We start from the raw sequence: 16,668 nt of genomic DNA, 5'->3' as shown, positions 1-16,668 counted from the left end.
TTATCTTGTTCCAAGCCAGGTTATCTAGGAGTATTTATTTCTTATATTCTTAGATGGAGGTTGTCCATTTAATTTCCCACAAGATATACGGTATTCTCGTATCCTTGAAAGCCATCCAAAGACCATCTCTAGAATTCTAAGGTATTTCAGATACTGTATTTTGGGCAACCTTTGCCCTGATTGAGATACACCTCATCAGGATCAACCTCATTTCCATCAGAATGCCACAGCTGCCAGCAGAACCAATAGGCGGGAGACCTTTCTTCCCTAGTAGTAAAGAATAAGATAATAAACCAATCTTTGACTAGTATTTAAGAGATAGAAACTAGGATTCCCTGTACTTTGTGGGAGAATACAGCATTGGTAAGGTGACCAGATTGTCCCACTTTTGAAGGGACATCTGGGGGCACCTGGCAAATTGTACTTATGTTGAAATTTAAAAATATATATTACAATACAAGTTTTGCGTTCTATGAACCTTTTTGTTGCTCCATATAGACCAAATTTTTAATCAAGAATCCCCCCGGTCAATGGTGTCCCGCTTTACCCATATTAAAATCTGGTCACCTTAAGCATTGCCCAGAATGAACAAAAGGGAAGGTGGGATAAATGAAGAAACAGCAGAGACCAACTGCTTATTTTTAAATAAGGCAATGAGTTGATGTCTAGTCAGAAACATCTACAAGACAACTTGAAATATTAAAAATAGGAAACAAAGATTAAGGATGTGCAGAAAACTACTACCCCCCCCCTCAAGTTCATGATTAATTTTGCCTGGTTCATGATGTGAAGTTTGTGGCACGTCAGTCTGCATGATCTTTCAAACGGTTTCTAGAGGTTTGTGCCAGTTTATGAATGGATACATTTCTTGACAGGCTGCCTCTGCTCAATCTAAATGTTTACCAAACTTCAAAACAATTGGGGGGGGGGGGTGACTTGAAGGGCATGTAAAGGCATATCCAGAGAAAGTCCCCTGCAACTTTGATGTCTCTTAACTTGCACAGAATCTGTTTTATAATCTCCTGAACCTGTGCGTGTCCAAATGACCGTCAATGACAGATGGTCATTTTGACAGGTGCAGGTTCCAGAGTGTATGGAACAGATTCTGTGCAAGCTAGAGACACCAAACTCACAGGGGGTCTCCAGCTGGCTCTTCTCTGCCTGCCCTCAACAATCGGTGAGGTTTGGATTTACAGAGTCCAAGTTATAGTCCTCCAAAGAAGGTGTCCCCAGGAAACTGTTTTCTGGGGAAATGATGTGTGGTTATTTCCCCAGAAAGCACTTTCCTGGGGGCAGCTCCTTTGGGGAGGGGTTGCAATTCAAACCCCATAAATCTAATTCTCACTAAATATGAGGGGCAGGTAGAGGAAAGTCAGCCAGAGATCTCCTGTGAGTTTGGTGTCTCTAGCATTCTAAGCAGGGCATTCTACCAGGTAACAAATTTCAGAAGCTGAACCAGTTCGTTTGGCCCCTAAAAGCTCAGCATTTCGGTTCATGCCCATCCCTAGCAAAGATAGGTCAGAAGAAGAAAAATAGAGTTGTATGATGCTAGCATGGAAGTTATAATGAATGAATAAAGAATGAATAATAGCATCAAAGTGAATGGGGACTTCTAGCTGACAAGGAAAACAGAATTAACCAATATACACTAAAAAAAGAACTCTCAAGAAGGCTAAGAATGAAACCAGTTCACAAAAATTCAAAAATTGCAACAAAAAAGAAACAGGGAATGATTACTGGTTTCATATTTGAAGATGCCAAATTTTAAAAAAAAGTCATCTAGTGATTATTAGGAATACAAATAAGAGAAAATGCATCTGTGAGTGTAAATTGAAAGGATCAAATAAAGAATTAACAAGAAGAAATCTGAACAAGATATTCACGAATTACCTACTCAGCTATATCATTTCTATTCCACATTTCTTACTGTGACTAAAGGTAGATTGCAACATTAAAGAACAACACAAAATGGAAGATGATGCAATAAAATGTGTAGGCACAAGAAGGGTACTTACAAAAATTATCTCACCATTTCCTCCTTTCCTTTCCTGAAAACTCCCATAGCCTCTCCCCTTTTCCTACATTCATCTCTCCTTCCCATCTATCAGCAAACCTTCCTTTATCTGCTCCCTGCCATTATTTTATCTCCTTTTTTCTCTCTGGCAGCCTCTTTATGAGAATACTCTGGCCTAATTGCACAGAGCTGGTTCCTAGACCAGAGAATGTGCAGGAACTTTTTGGGAGAAGTAATTTCCCCTGTATCTCCTTCCCCTCAGTATCCCCTTCCTCTCCTCTTTCCTTTCCACTGACAACTGCTTTCTTCTCTTGCTTTTTTCTCTCCTTCCCCCAGCCAACCTACTTACCATTTATCTGCCTCCCCATCTTCATCTATATCTTATTTTATTTATATTCCACTTTATCTCCCAATGGGGACCAAAAGTGACTAACAGTGTTGTTCTATCATCCATTTTATTGTCATATCAGTTCTGTGAGGTAGGGTAAGCTGAGATGGTATGACTGGCCCAATATCACCTAGTGGCCTTCCATGACAGCATGGATAGTCAAGCCTGGGTATCCCAAATCTTACTCTGAAAATCTAACCACTACACTACACTACACTGGCTTTCATGGGCTGGCTTTCTTTGAACAGTCAGAAGCAGGTGCTCATGGCTGAGCCATGCAAGTTGCATTAGGCTGCTGTTTAAGGAAATAATGTTCACAACAGAACTATTTGTAGCAATAAGCTACATAAATTCTAGACAGAATAGAGATAGCTTGCTAAACTAATTAAACTAGGATGGATAGAGTTGCAGAAAGCATGTAATACTCCCAAGGCTGCAAGAGAGAGAGAGGAAAGGAGCTAGCCAGAAGAAAGGATGATATTTTGAGTAGCAGTCTATACATCAAAGGGGCAGGATCAGACCAACAAAAAGGAAGAGATGCATGGGTTCTGGTCTATCTATCTGACTTTCTAACGTCCCTTTCTAGAGTCTGCAGCTAAGAGATAATGCAAAGACCTTCACTTCCCATAAATGAAACACAAAGGAGCCCTGTGGGTTGATGGCTGGTAAAATCTGTGGGATTGGAAGACTTAAATAACACACGGAATACAGCCTCTGAACTCTTCAGCAAGTATTTCATTTATCAACATTTAGCACAGTAGATTTAATTAGTTTATTCATAGAGGTATTTGCTTTAAAAACTCAAAAGAAAAAGTTTCTGAAGCTAGTCATCAACTAATTTAGCATATGTACTTAGAAAACCATCATTAGCAAGCTGATACAAACAACATCCTTCTGAAAAATAGTAGATTTTTTAAGCTAAAAAAGAATGTTGCAACCCCAGCCTTAGCCTCCACAGATGGTTCAGTAAATTCCAAATGAATGCAGGACCAAAAGTACACATTGTCAAAATGGTCATTGAACATAAAAAAGAAACCGAAAGAGAATCACACTTCACTTTGGCTATGGCCAACAGTATATGGTATAATTATAATAATTATAATTATATTATAATAATTATAATGGACCAATCTTGACATGAAAAGCCAGACTGGCAGGTGGTATATAATTCTCAAGGTACAGAAAAACTGAGAGGGCTGAAGAATGCATTGAAGCTAATTTCTATTCATTGATCTATACTGCCGTGTTCTTCATCCTATGCAGTTGAAAGCTAAACTAAGCCCTCTCAGTTACCCTTCATTGATATCTTAATCCAAAGCAGTTTGCATAGCTATCTGTAACCCCTTGAGTTCTATGGGCCAGGTTCAAAGTCTAGGGTAATGTTCACAAATTTAAAATATAAATCCAATTTAAATAGAAAATGCTTGCATGGTAATAGGGCAATATGGATGAGTCCATGTCACCACAAATTTTGCATGGAGGCAATAGGGAGGCTTCTCTTTCCCTCCATTATCTGGTCATATATCCAGAGCTGATTGGCCACATGATATTGTGACATCAACATGCCCACTACATAATGACTGGGATCACACGATGAGGAGGGCCTTTCAAGTAAAAGTTAGTGGTAAAGCCTTGACTGAAAGAACTGAAGGTATGTCTTTCTTCTCTTTTAATTAAAACTTTATTCAAATCGAGCACCACATTTATAGGTGCTTAAAAGTGAATTTGGTTAATCTAATGGAATTTGCAATAAGCCTGAAGATGCATCCATTAGTGTTGAGATCTTCATGAGAGGACAGGGAAAAGAAGTCCTTTTAAATGTCAGCTCCTTAATTTATAAACATAATTTCAGCATTCCACCTTTTCCCTATTTTTGCTAATGGGCACACCCATTCTCTAGGTACCTTTACCTTTCTAATTTTGTTAAGGCAGACAAAGACTTTCATGTACCTTCAAACAGTTAATATCATCAAATAGCTCTTCAAGCAATTTTATCAGAGTATGCTATCTAAGGTATTTCTTCTACTGATCCCTAAATCTGCAAAGGTAAAATGATCCTGTAAAAACATTCCTCAGTTCTTTGTGCAGCTGCATTTTCTTCTTCAAATTACCACATGGACCTCTATTATTAAGATGCTTTCCTAAAGTTTCATTTTGGATGCTGTTATCATAATTTCTCTCTTCTCACTTTCTTTCCTCTTCTGCCAAAGCAAAATTGCATATTGCTTTGGCAGAACAACTTATTCAAATCTTCAGGACTATTTTATTAAATAGACACCCCATTCCAAACAAAGAACTTCATCTTTATAAAGAAGAAGAAGAAGAAGAAGAAGAAGAAGAAGAAGAAGAAGAAGAAGAAGAAGAAGAAGAAGAAGAAGAAGAAGAAGAAGAAGAAGAAGAAGAAGAAGAGTTGGTTCTTATATGCCGCTTTTCTCTACCCGAAGGAGGCTCAAAGCAGCTTACAGTCGCCTTCCCATTCCTCTCCCCACAACAGACACCCTGTGAGGGAGGTGAAGTTGAGAGAGCCCTGATATCACTGCTGGGTCAGAACAGCTTTATCAGTGGCGTGGTGAGCCCAAGGTCAGCCAGCTGGCTCCATGTGGGGGAGTGCAGAATCAAACCCACATGCCATATTAGAAGTCTGCAGTCCTAACCACTACACCAAACTAAAAAATAGTAATAATATTAATGCTTTTGTAACAGGCAGCATGAGTTCTAATAGTTTTGGGGTCTTTCCCAGAGAGATTAAAGGAGACCGTGGTTAGGACACTTTTGAAGAAACAAATCTGGATTCTTCCACCCCAGCCAACGATGGCCCAGCCTTGCATTTCCTGTTTCTGGGTAAGGTGACTGAGGGTTGCTGAACAACTCTAGAGCATCCTGGATTAAACATTGGCCCTTGATCCTTTCTAGACCAACTTCTGGCCTGGCCATTGGTGGAGACAGTTCTGTTCACCCCCATGGACAACTGGATCTAGGCAGGTCAGCGCTGCTTTTTACTATATCTAACAGCAGCATTAAATACAGTCAGCTGCTTGCTCAATGTCTCTCCAACATGGGAATATAAGGTACAACCCTTTTCACCAGGTGCAGGGATAGAGAGTCATGCTAAGGGAGAGAACCTCCCAGTGACATGGCCTGTTATACGGGGTTCTGCAAGGAAGCTATACTTTTTCCAGTGTTATTTAACATCTGTATGTGTTCCCCTCACAGAGTCGGTTTGGAGTTTTGTGCTAGGTTGCTATCAATATGCAGATGACACCCAGCTGTATCTGTTGATGGACAGTCATCCATCGATACCCTCAAATGTCCAGAAGCTGTGGTGGACTAGCTCAAGTGGAGTCAGCTGTAGTTGAATCCAGCTAAAGCAGAGGTTCTCTGGCTGGGTCAGCATACTCCAAGTGAGATAAGGCAGCAGTATTAGCTTGGTAGAACACACTATCTGGGGAGGTCAGCATCATGCAGGACTTAGGACAGTTCCGTGTAGCCTGTAAAACCAAACTGTTCTGCAAGGACTATGGTTGAGGCCAGGAACAATATTGAAATTCTGGCCTCCCTGCTCAAAATATCAGCCGAACTATCACCATACTGCAAACCTAACCTTATATCACCCCTTCCTTCAGATACTAGGATGGTTGTGAAATGGGTTGGTTGTAATATAGGTTTTAATATTATGACTATAATTATTATGGTGTAATTTTATTATTACATATGTTATTGCCCACCCTGAGTCCTCAAGAAAGGGTGAGTTATAAATATTATTATTGTTGTTATTATTACAGAATTGACATGTATTATAGTATCACTCAGTTTTCTTTGGCCTTCTTTATGGAATTCACACACATCTCTAGCCTGTCATTCCACCCAGAAACGTAAGAGAGAAGCAGTCATACACAACATAAAACAAAGCATCAAAAGTTGGTAAACTATTTTTTTTTAACCTGCTGCCTACAGGGGTAGTCAAACTGCGGCCCTCCAGATGTCCATGGACTACAATTCCCAGGAGCCCCTGCCAGCGAATGCTGGCAGGGGCTCCTGGGAATTGTAGTCCATGGACATCTGGAGGGCCGCAGTTTGACTACCCCTGTACTAGACTATGAAGGCCCCAGGTATAAGAGAGTGGTATGGGAATTCTGCAGTCAATGGGGGCACACTCAACAGCTTGGTGTAGTGGCTAGGAGTGCTGGCTTCTAATCTAGCAAGCTGGGTTTGATTCCGCATTCCCCCTCATGCAGCCAGCTGGGTGACCTTGGGCTCACCACAGCACTGATAAAGCTGTTCTAACAGAGCAGTAATATCAGGACTCTCTCAGCTTCACACACCTCACAGGGTATCTGTTGTGGGGAGAGGAAAGGGAAGGTGGTTGTAAGCCACTTTGAGACTCCTTCAGGTAGAGAAAAGCGGCATCTAAGAACCATCTTTTGTTCTGACTGAGCAGTAATATCAGGGCTCTCTCAACCTCACCCACCTCACATGGTGTCTGCTCTCAGGAGAGGAAAGGGAAGGTGATTGTAAGCCGCTTTGAGATTCCTTCTGGTAGTGAAAAGTGGCATATAAGAACCAACTTTCTTCTCTGATAGGGATAGGTGATTATAAAAGGAGAAGGAGTTGGTTCTTATATGGACCCAGATCCAATATATTAAGTCATTATAAGTAAACTCCAGTGCTTTGAAATGAATTTGGAAACAAATCAGCAGCCTATAGAGATAGGAATAGGGGTAGGGGTAGGGGTAGGGGTAGGTAGGTAGGTAGGTAGGTAGGTAGGTAGGTAGATAGATAGATAGATAGATAATCTCCACCACTGAATAAAAGAAATGATATTTAGACACACAAAAAAGAATAATATTATCTAGATATGAGAAATTGGAAAGGAATATCTCATACCAGTTAAAAGTGCAATAACAATGCTTGCAGAAATAATAGTATTTAACTATTAAACTACAGTATTTAACTATTAAACTACAATAAAATGTAGTTAAGATGCAATAGAACACAGAACATTGCAGAGGTATCCTTTGGTATGTAACTATTTAAAGTCATATCTTTTCCCCCTGATTGTCCCTGTTTGCACATCATTTTCTGAACTATGACTCCCATTATACTTGCTTATTATTGGCTAGGCTGTATATTCTCATTTAAAATGCCAGGTTTAAATAGGTTAAGGTATATTTCTTAATCAGGTTTCTATCATGCTGCACAAAACCTTTTCCAGTTTCCTTATGTTAAGAAAATTCCTTTTCATGATCAGTGACTTGCCCAAGGACTACAAAGAACATTAATCATTTCTTTTGTACATAAATTAGTTGACAGTATGCAGAAGAGATTAATCATCCAGCTTGAAACATACAAGGCTAATTCTTATTGTCTGCTCAGTAAACTGAGATGATTCAAGGTGAAATATTTTTGACAATACCTAAAGACAAAATCTTTTTTCTAAGAAAAAAAATTCAGAAAGTGAATTCAGTCTCTAGGGCAAAAATTCAAGATGTGTGCTACTGGTTGGAGATGTCTTCTTGAAGTGCATTTGGTAGAGTAGGGTCACAGTAATCCAGAGTCAAGCAAGGATTTATGCCACTGCTTTGCTTTGTACGCTCTAGTTTCTTCAGAACATCCCACCCTCCACAAATTATTAGTCTTATCATTGCCATTTTCACAACTATTCTTAGATATTGAGAGTGCCTCAAACTGACTGTTTATGCACTGGGAACTTCAATGCTGCAGCTCCCATGCAGGAGCACAAATCAGGGGTGGATGAGGTGCATCGGGCCAAATGCTTCCCTGTGTGGGTGCAGGAAGAGGTGAGGCAACCTGCCATGACTAAAACTCCAGGCTGCAGCCCAGCATGAAACCTCCAGTGTGTAAACGGTCAGTGTCTTAAATATTCACTCCCAAATCTGTTTAGCAGCCAGTACACACCTCCAATGGCGTAATGTAAGTGGAATGACTGGAAACCAGACACAGTATTGCAGTTAAAATAAAATAATTATAACAAGTAGATTCCAATGATACTTAGGGGTAGATTTCTTTGCCTCCTTAGCTTTCTCCCCCTCCCCCCCCTACACACTGTTGACAAGCCTACTAAAGCTTCCTTTTCCCCCACTGTCAGAAATGTTGCTAGTCCACTATGGCTCCTGGCCACTCCACCCCCCACTGGTGACACTGCCAGGCCTGCTGTGGCTCCCAGCCATGACCTCCATTGCTGATGCTACCAGGTCCACGGCAGCTGCCCCCCCCCACTGTTAACACAGCTGGACCTGCCACAGCTCCCACCCCTCAACATGTACACAAATTTGGATCCCCAAATTTGTTGAATATCTGGTTTATATCAGTGTGACCCCAGTCCACAGTAACAAAGAAATTCTCATTTTAAAACATCTCTCACTTAATTCATATGTTATGCAACTGATTGACCATCATTAATCTGTCCAGAGTATCTAGTTTTGGTCAACCCAAACCGTAAAACAGGAAGATGTTACTTCAGAATTCACCACCTTCATGAACTGCTGTGAAAGAGGCTGTGCCATCTGCTGGACTGTTCTAAAGTACGCAGTTGGCGTCTTCTGTGTTTTAGTACAGTCAACATCTACAAGGTTTAGTGTGTATGTGACACTTGCAGGAGAGAGTGGGACCTGGACTCCATTCATGCACAGAAGAAGAGTTGGTTTTTGTAACCCACTGTTCACTACCCGAAGGAGTCTCAAAGCAGCTTACAATCACCTTCCCTTCCTTTCCCTACAACAGACACACTATGAGGTAGGTTGGGGCTGAGAAAGCTCTGACAGGACTTCTCTGTGAAAACAGAACTATCAGGATTGTGACTAGCCCAAGATCACCCAGCTGGCTGCATGTGGAGGAGCAGGAAATCAAACCTGGCTCTCCAGATTAGAAGTTGCCATGCTTAACCACCACACCAAGCTCCATATTCTTGACCATGCTACAGTCTCCTCCCAAGATATTTAAAGTAATTGTAAAATGGTAGATATAATAAATCTTTTCAAAGAATAGCAATACAAATAATGGGTATTGTAATCAACACCTATGTACAAGGATCTGGAGATAATACTTAGCCCATGTTATCGAATAGTGAAATTATTGTGTGAAAGTTTAATAAAATTAAAAAGTGAAAATGAGACAATCGTATCTTAACCATGCTTGCTACTTTAAATTGGCAATGTTATGCCACTCTGCATACAGTAAGGCAGGAGGGAAGGTGCAAAAGTTTATTTTCCCAAGTTAGTGAAAACCTACAGAGCAAGACTGTCTTTAGTTGCCAGCTCCCTCTTGCAGAATACTTGGAAAACTTTGCCTGCAAGGGAGTGAAGATCAAGGATCTTGCTAATAACATTGACGATGACAACAACAACAAGTTTATTTTTATATCCTGCCTTTCCTGGTTGCTCCTATGCCACAAATATTGTATTTATTTATTTATTTTTCAATTGATACCCTGCCTCTTGCGTAAGGTGACCAGATGTTAACATTGGTAAAGCGGGACACCATTGACTGGGGGGGTTCTTGGTTAAAAATTTAGCCTATATGGAGCAACAAAAAGTTTCACAGAATGCATAGAATGCAAAAATAGTATTGTAATATATATATTTTAATTTCAACATAAGTACAATTTGTTAGGTACCCGTAGATGTCCCTCCAAAAATGGGACAATCTGGCCACCTTACTCTTGCGACATAGTCATCTCAAGGCTGCTTACAGAATAGGTCTATAAAAACATCCCATAAAAACCCATTAAAAACAACAATAACATTAGTCACAATATCCCTTAATTAAGATGTCAGTAACAAAATCTCCCCTGTCCAACTCTGCTGATTCCAGCCAACCCTATGTCATAATCTAATTCTAAACCTGGGATAGGGTGGGACCCCCAGAGCGAGCTAAAATTACATCAGCATCAGAGCTAAATTATACTGCAAATGTGCTTTCTCTATATACAGTTAAATCAAACATAGAGAAAGAAAAGAAAAAGGTTGGAAACCTTCAAGGAAGAGGGGAAGACTATTTCTTTTTGTTACAATTCTGTGGGTAATCATTAATAAGAAATAAGAAAATGCTTTCTGTAGCAGCTGTCATGGATGCACACCACTAACTTGTGCATAATGAGGAGAAAAGGCTCTTTCAGTAATTGAAAATCTGCAGCAACCTTAAAAAAGAAAAAAGCAGCATAGACTTAACAAAAGGCTCAATGCTATCACTCTTGTTTGTGTGTGTTGTTAGCTGCTTTCTTCTGGGAATTTTTGGGAAATCTTTCTATCAACTGTTTAATTAAGTTGGATTGCCACCTGGCCATTTTAAACCCAGAGAGGGAATTCAAGATTGGTGTTTGGTATCTTTTGCCGTAAAAATGTCGGGTTTGTGTGTGGATGACACACACATATTTTGATTGGCCCTCAGTGGGGGATATGCCCCAATAGGGAAAGGGCATGCCCTCACTGAGGGCCAATTGTAGGTCTTCCCTACTCCTGTCCAACTCTTCCTCCTTCCTGCTGGAAGAAGAGCCAGCCTACTCTGCTAACCCACTTTGCAAAACATAAACTGATCCCTAACAGCTCTAATACAGCCACACTGTTTTAATTGTATCATGCATTTTACTTCACATTGCAACTACTGGGGTGGGATGCACACTGGGCTCCACTGGTAATAGATATCCTAAGGGTCAGCAACAAAGCAAGCTGTTGGTTCATTTCAGTCAGGAGCTTTGATAGAGCACATGGAACTGTAAGTTGGTGCAACAACCTGCCCAATGGGACCTCTTTATTTTTTCCTTCTTGTAATAAACAGCTAGTTAGCTGATTCCCATGGAAGAGAAAAGGGGTTACCTCATTCTTCCTTACCCACCAGCCCCAGTCTATGCAAAATGGTCTCTTTATAGTCCCTAGCATGCTTTGCTTGCCACTTGGAAGCAGTCCTGTCCATTTTGTTGTCAGCCAGAGAAATACATAACACTCCTACAAACCTAGGGATACAGTTGCAGTAATAGCCATCAAGCCCCAAAGACTGTGGTACCTCTTTCTTGGAACTAGGACAGACCCAGTTTCAGAGAGTATGGAGGCGTGATAGGCCTGCTAGCTTTGCTGTGCCAAGGATTGGGCATTTATGCCCTCCATCTACCCCCTTCCCCACCCCCTTCCCCTGAAAGTGGCAGACCTCCCCAAAGGCCTGTGGGCCATTCCTGCTGGTGGGTGGCCCAGCCTCTTTCTCTCCCCCTGCCACCATGCTCAGTTGTTTTACCTTTGGGAGGTGAGGCAACACTCCTGCTGACTCTTCCTGCGTGTGGATGGGGGGGGGGAAGTGGTCAGGGATGGTGTGTCCCCTACCTGATTGGTCCTCCAGGGCGAGTGATGTCCCGGCGTGCAAATCAGGTAGCGAGTGCATTGTGCGCACACGTACCAGACTTTATTTATGTGTTATGATGATAATAATGATGATAATGTTCTCAATACAATTAATGCCCTGTGTTGCCTATGAAAACTCAGTGCCTGATAATAACCCAGGTAGCCTAGCCTTTAAAGAGCCATATGTCCATATGTCTCTGTTCCCTCCTCAACTGAATTGTTTTTCTTTTTCAGCAATGTATAAACACAATGAGTCAAGCTAAAGATGATGAGCTATCAACTGATGAGAAAAATGAATTATTTCCTCTGAACGGCAACGTGAGTGATTTGCAATGAGGCTGTTCTATAATATTTTGTTTCTTGTATTTTCTTCTCCTTTTTGGAACTCTGTAGATGATTTGTAAATTGCCAGATAACTAGGTCATCATGCGCTTTCTTGCTCATTTTGACAATAAGTTTTTCCTAACCATCTCATTTTTAAAAATATCATAGTGGCTCTGACTTACACACTGCAATGTTTAGAACTCGACATTTCACACTCTGTGTTTTTGCTATGGGCATAGCAATCTTGCAATGCATTTTCTACTTCATACATTTTTTCCCTTGTATAGAATGAAAGTGGTAAAATGGCAGCCGGGTAAGCTCTAGAGCAAATTTGTCTGTGACTGCTTTGGAGATTGCTATTGATTTGAGGAAATGTATGAGGAATCTTGTAAAAATAGAGGAGTCACATATGACTATAATATACTGCAAGATTCTTTGAGCGCGGGTTGGTTTTTTTACAACTTTTATAAACCATCACTGTCTCCTTCAGGTTGCTGCTTGATAAAGGGACACTATTTCTTTTTATGCAGATTCCAGAACTGAAGCTGGCCTTTGCTACCTTTAACTATGGACAGGAAAAGCACTTTGATGGGATGGGTTTTATGGAATCTCATTCATCTCTTTTCCATACTATCTGTTCAATAATAAAATCTTTCAAGTGGCCTTCAGAGTATCGTCAAATCCAAAAGCCAAGTCAGATTTTCCAAAGAGTGCCACAAAAGGAAGACCTAATTTCAACCACAAATACACAGGAAGGCCCAGTTTTGGCTGAAGATAGGCAAGAAGATACACAAGTTGGTCCAGTTTTGGTTGAAGATAGGCAAGAAGATACACAAGTTGGTCCAGTTTTGGCTGAAGATAAACAAGAAGATACACAAGTGGGTTCAGTTTTGTTTGAAGATGGGCAGGTGGTTCCAACGTGGGCTGAAAATGGGGATTTGGTTCCAAATTTGGTCCAATATGGGGAGATGGGTCCAGGTTTAGCTGAAGATAGTCAAGGGGTTCCAGTCATAGCAGAAGATGAGCAGGACCATCCTGTCTTCACTGAAAGAGAACAGGAAGGTCCTGTTTTGGCTGAAGAGAGAGAAGAAGGTCCTGTGTTGACCAAAGAAGATTCTGTCCTGGCTGAAGGGGAAGAAGAGGGTCCTGTGTTGACCAAAGGTCTGGTCTTGACTGAAGAGGGACAAGAGTGTTCTGTGTTGGGCAAAGAAGATCCTATTTTGGCTAAAGAGGGAAAAGAGGATCCTGTGTTGGCCCAAGAAGGTCGTGTCTTGGCTGAAGAGGGACAAGAAGGTCCTGTGTTGGCCAAAAAAGGTCCTGCCTTGGCTGAAGAGGGACAGGAGGGTTCTGTGTTGGCCAAAGAAGAGCCTGTCTTGGCTGAAGAGGGACAGGAGGGTCCTGTGTTGGCCAAAGAAGAGCCTGTCTTGGCTGAAGAGGGACAGGAGGGTCCTGTGTTGGCCAAAAAGTGTCCTGCCTTGGCTGAAGAGGGACAGGAGGGTTCTGTGTTAGCCAAAGAAGAGCCTGTCTTGGTTGAAGAGGGACAGGAGGGTCCTGTGTTGGCCAAAGAAGAGCCTGTCTTGGCTGAAGAGGGAGAAGAAGGTTCTGTGTTGGCCAAAAAAGGTCCTGTTTTGGCTGAAGAGACACAAGAAGTCAAAGGTCTCTGCAAATCTATACATTCCAAACAACTGCTTGCATCAAAACACAAAAGAATTATTGCTGAAAGGGAACAAATATTGGGTCATGAAGAACAGTCACTAGCACAGATGATTCCTTATGTGATTTTAATAAACAGAAGTATTCATCTGCCAATATCCAATATCCAAAGCCTATGCCGTACAAAAAAGATACTATGCAGATTCCAGTGCTTTACACAAAGACACAAAAAGAAGCTGCTACCTCAACCAGCACCAGTAAAACAACCCTCTCCAAAAGTACAAACAGATCAAGGTTAGCAAATTATTCTTGAATTCAAGTAGAAATTAAGTAACTTTATATACACTAAGTAGAATGATGTACAGCCCAACAAAGTCAGTGGGGTTGTAATACTACTCTGACCTGAATGGTTCATGAAAAAGTTTGAGTCCCATGGTTCATACTTAGCCACTTGAAAGTGTTAAATTGTGGTTGTGATCTAAAGAAAATGTAGTAGAAATTGTCCTTGGATGTATATCACTATCTTGAAAGCATATTTTGAAGTACTGCATATTAAGTTCATTTTAGAAGAAGAAGAGTTGGTTCTTATATGCTGCTTTTCTCTACCCGAAGGAGTCTCAAAGTGGCTTACAGTTGCCTTCCCTTTCCTCTCCCCACAACAGACACCCTGTGAGGTGGGTGAGGCTGAGAGAGCCCTGATATTACTGCTTGATCAGAACAGCTGTATCAGTGCTGTGGTGAGCCCAAGGTCATCCAGCTGGCTGCATGTGGGGAAGTGCAGGATCGAACCTGGCATGCCATATTAGAAGTCTGCACTCCTGACCACTGGCTTTAGGTATCAAAGCTGGTGTGGAATAAACATGCTTGAGGCACTGATGGGCATCCAGGTGAGGCAGAGGAACATTAGCTCCACCTGCATACTCGTTCATGTGTAAAACACAAACAAACCCAAAGGATACCTCTTTTAGTGCGACTCAATATGTAAATGGGGCAGATATATGAACTAATTGTATATGTGAATATCCAGGCAAGTAGTTTGGCCCTTAATTGTGTAATGATGGTGTCTTTTTCCTGCTGAGTTGTAGATAAAATTTTCCAGAATGTCAACAGTGAAAGTAACTCTTGCACCTTCTTAAGTGATGTGCATCTCAAGATATAAGTCTTAAGTGCAAGACATTCCCCTAGCCTCGACCAGGGCCAGGGCCCTTTCAGCCTTAGCCCCAACCTGGTGGAATGAGCTCCTGGAAAAGCTGAGGGCCCTGACGGAGTTATCTAAGTTCTGCAGGGCCTGCAAGATGGAGCTCTTCCACCAGGCATTTGATTGAGGCGGGGTGTGTGTGTGTGTGGGTTCCAGTCATAGCAGATTGATCGATCAATCAGTCAGTTGATGGAATGAAATGTTGGCAGAGAGGTAAAATAAAATGTGTAATACAATGTTTACATCTGAAGTTATTTGTTTTTTATAAGCAGATTTGGTAACATTTGACACCCTGAAGAATTTGCAGTGGAAGTTATACAAAGGCATTGCAAAACGGAAACCAAAAACAACTGTAACACAGAAGATATCCAATTACAACATTGGCAAAACATCAGTCCCCTGCCCCAGAGATGCTGAATACATCCTCCCCTTGATCCCCAAGAACTGGATTATTGTTCAAGCTCTCAAGTGACCAGTGCCGTGGCTGCTCTGCTTACACCAAACAGTGCTCCAAGTGGAGACCAGCATTTCTGGAGAAAATCTGCATAAAATGCAATGCACAGCTAACACTGTGGCATATGTTTTGTGTTAGTTTATAATTTTCTTCTGAGGAAAATTATTTATCGCTTTCGATACTGAATTTTCTAGAACCAATTATCTGATTTCTTTACCTTCTGAAACATTTCTTGGGTAGGGTAGACTTCCTGATCTCATCAGTGCTCAGAAGCTAAACATGGTAGGTACTTGGATGGGAGAACGTCAAGTAAGACTGGGGCAACTATGCAGAGGAAGGCACTGGCAAGCTGCCTCTGCTCATCTCATGCCTTGAGGTGGAGCTTCATAGGATGACCATGAGTCAGTTGCGACTAGGGATGGGTGTTTTGCCTTGGATGAGCCTGAAACTACTCAAATCAATGCTGATTCAAGCACTTTGGGGGCTTATCCGAGCTGAATCGCAATCCCATAAGTTTAAACAAGCAGAGTCAGAGTAGCCCAAAGCCATTCAGGCTTGATTTGGCTGATTAAGAAAGACCCTGTTGATCCTGAGATCTGTTCGGCAGGGTCTTCATATCTCGTCTGAAGCCTCAACGTGGTATTCTGGGAAGAAAGAACCCACCAAACTGATGAATCAGGGAGGAAGGCCAATAACTGTCCTTGGGGTTGTCACTGGATTCAAATTTCTTCTTGAGATCTGTTCATTAACTCTTATATTTGTATGGTTATTCACAGCTATTCACAGCCTTGATAACTGCCTTAATCCAATCTCAGCTGTTATCAGCATTTTGTCTGTAGGTAGTCCTTCCTGGCAATTAGACCCCCACCCTCTCTCGACCTATATGTAATGGTCGAGGATATTCTGTATCTGATGAAGTGTTCATGCACCTGAAAGTTTATACCCTGAATAAAACTTTGTTGATCTTAAAGGTGCCACCGAACTCAAACTTTATTCTGCTTCAGACCAAGACAGCTACCCATCTGAATCTATTTTTTTTCTGAGTGTTGGTCTGTATTGCAACCCTGGTATACATAGGTTAAGATTTCAGGAATTAATACCCCATAATACATGTGTTTTCTCTTTGCTAGAACACTTTTACTAGCTAAGGGCTGCATGAATACTAGCCATTTGAGTAACGGGATTTGGATTTTGCAGAGATATCTGAACTAGATGCTATGATATGATTTCCAGTATTGTTGGGATCCCACAAATTAATTCTCGTACAGTGTGAACACTACCTCTCCTGAG

At 41.3% G+C, this 16,668-nt stretch overlaps 1 protein-coding gene across 4 annotated transcripts in view; it reads left to right on the top strand.

Annotated features, from left to right (window-relative positions):
• The window catches only part of LOC143842345 (uncharacterized), a 131,055-nt gene extending 115,550 nt beyond the window's left edge, over positions 1 to 15,505 (top strand). The window contains exons 1-4 of one of the 4 annotated variants that reach the window (XM_077347384.1): positions 3,972 to 4,053; positions 11,984 to 12,067; positions 12,604 to 14,020; positions 15,197 to 15,505. In XM_077347384.1, coding sequence (XP_077203499.1) covers positions 11,999 to 12,067; positions 12,604 to 14,020; positions 15,197 to 15,396 — 1,686 coding nt within the window. In that variant the 5' untranslated portion in view covers positions 3,972 to 4,053; positions 11,984 to 11,998 and the 3' untranslated portion in view covers positions 15,397 to 15,505. Of the gene's footprint in view, positions 1 to 3,971; positions 4,054 to 5,307; positions 5,385 to 11,981; positions 12,068 to 12,603; positions 14,021 to 15,196 lie in introns of those variants that run through there. The other 3 variants (XM_077347386.1, XM_077347385.1, XM_077347387.1) reach the window with 3 other exon arrangements.
• The last annotated feature ends 1,163 nt before the right edge of the window (positions 15,506 to 16,668 follow it).

The sequence above is a fragment of the Paroedura picta genome, chromosome 7 (genome assembly GCF_049243985.1).
Source record: "Paroedura picta isolate Pp20150507F chromosome 7, Ppicta_v3.0, whole genome shotgun sequence".
NCBI classification, from domain to species: Eukaryota; Metazoa; Chordata; class Lepidosauria; order Squamata; family Gekkonidae; genus Paroedura; species Paroedura picta.
The sequence above is the reverse complement of the archived record's forward strand: the minus strand, read 5'-3'. Positions and strand labels throughout refer to the sequence as shown.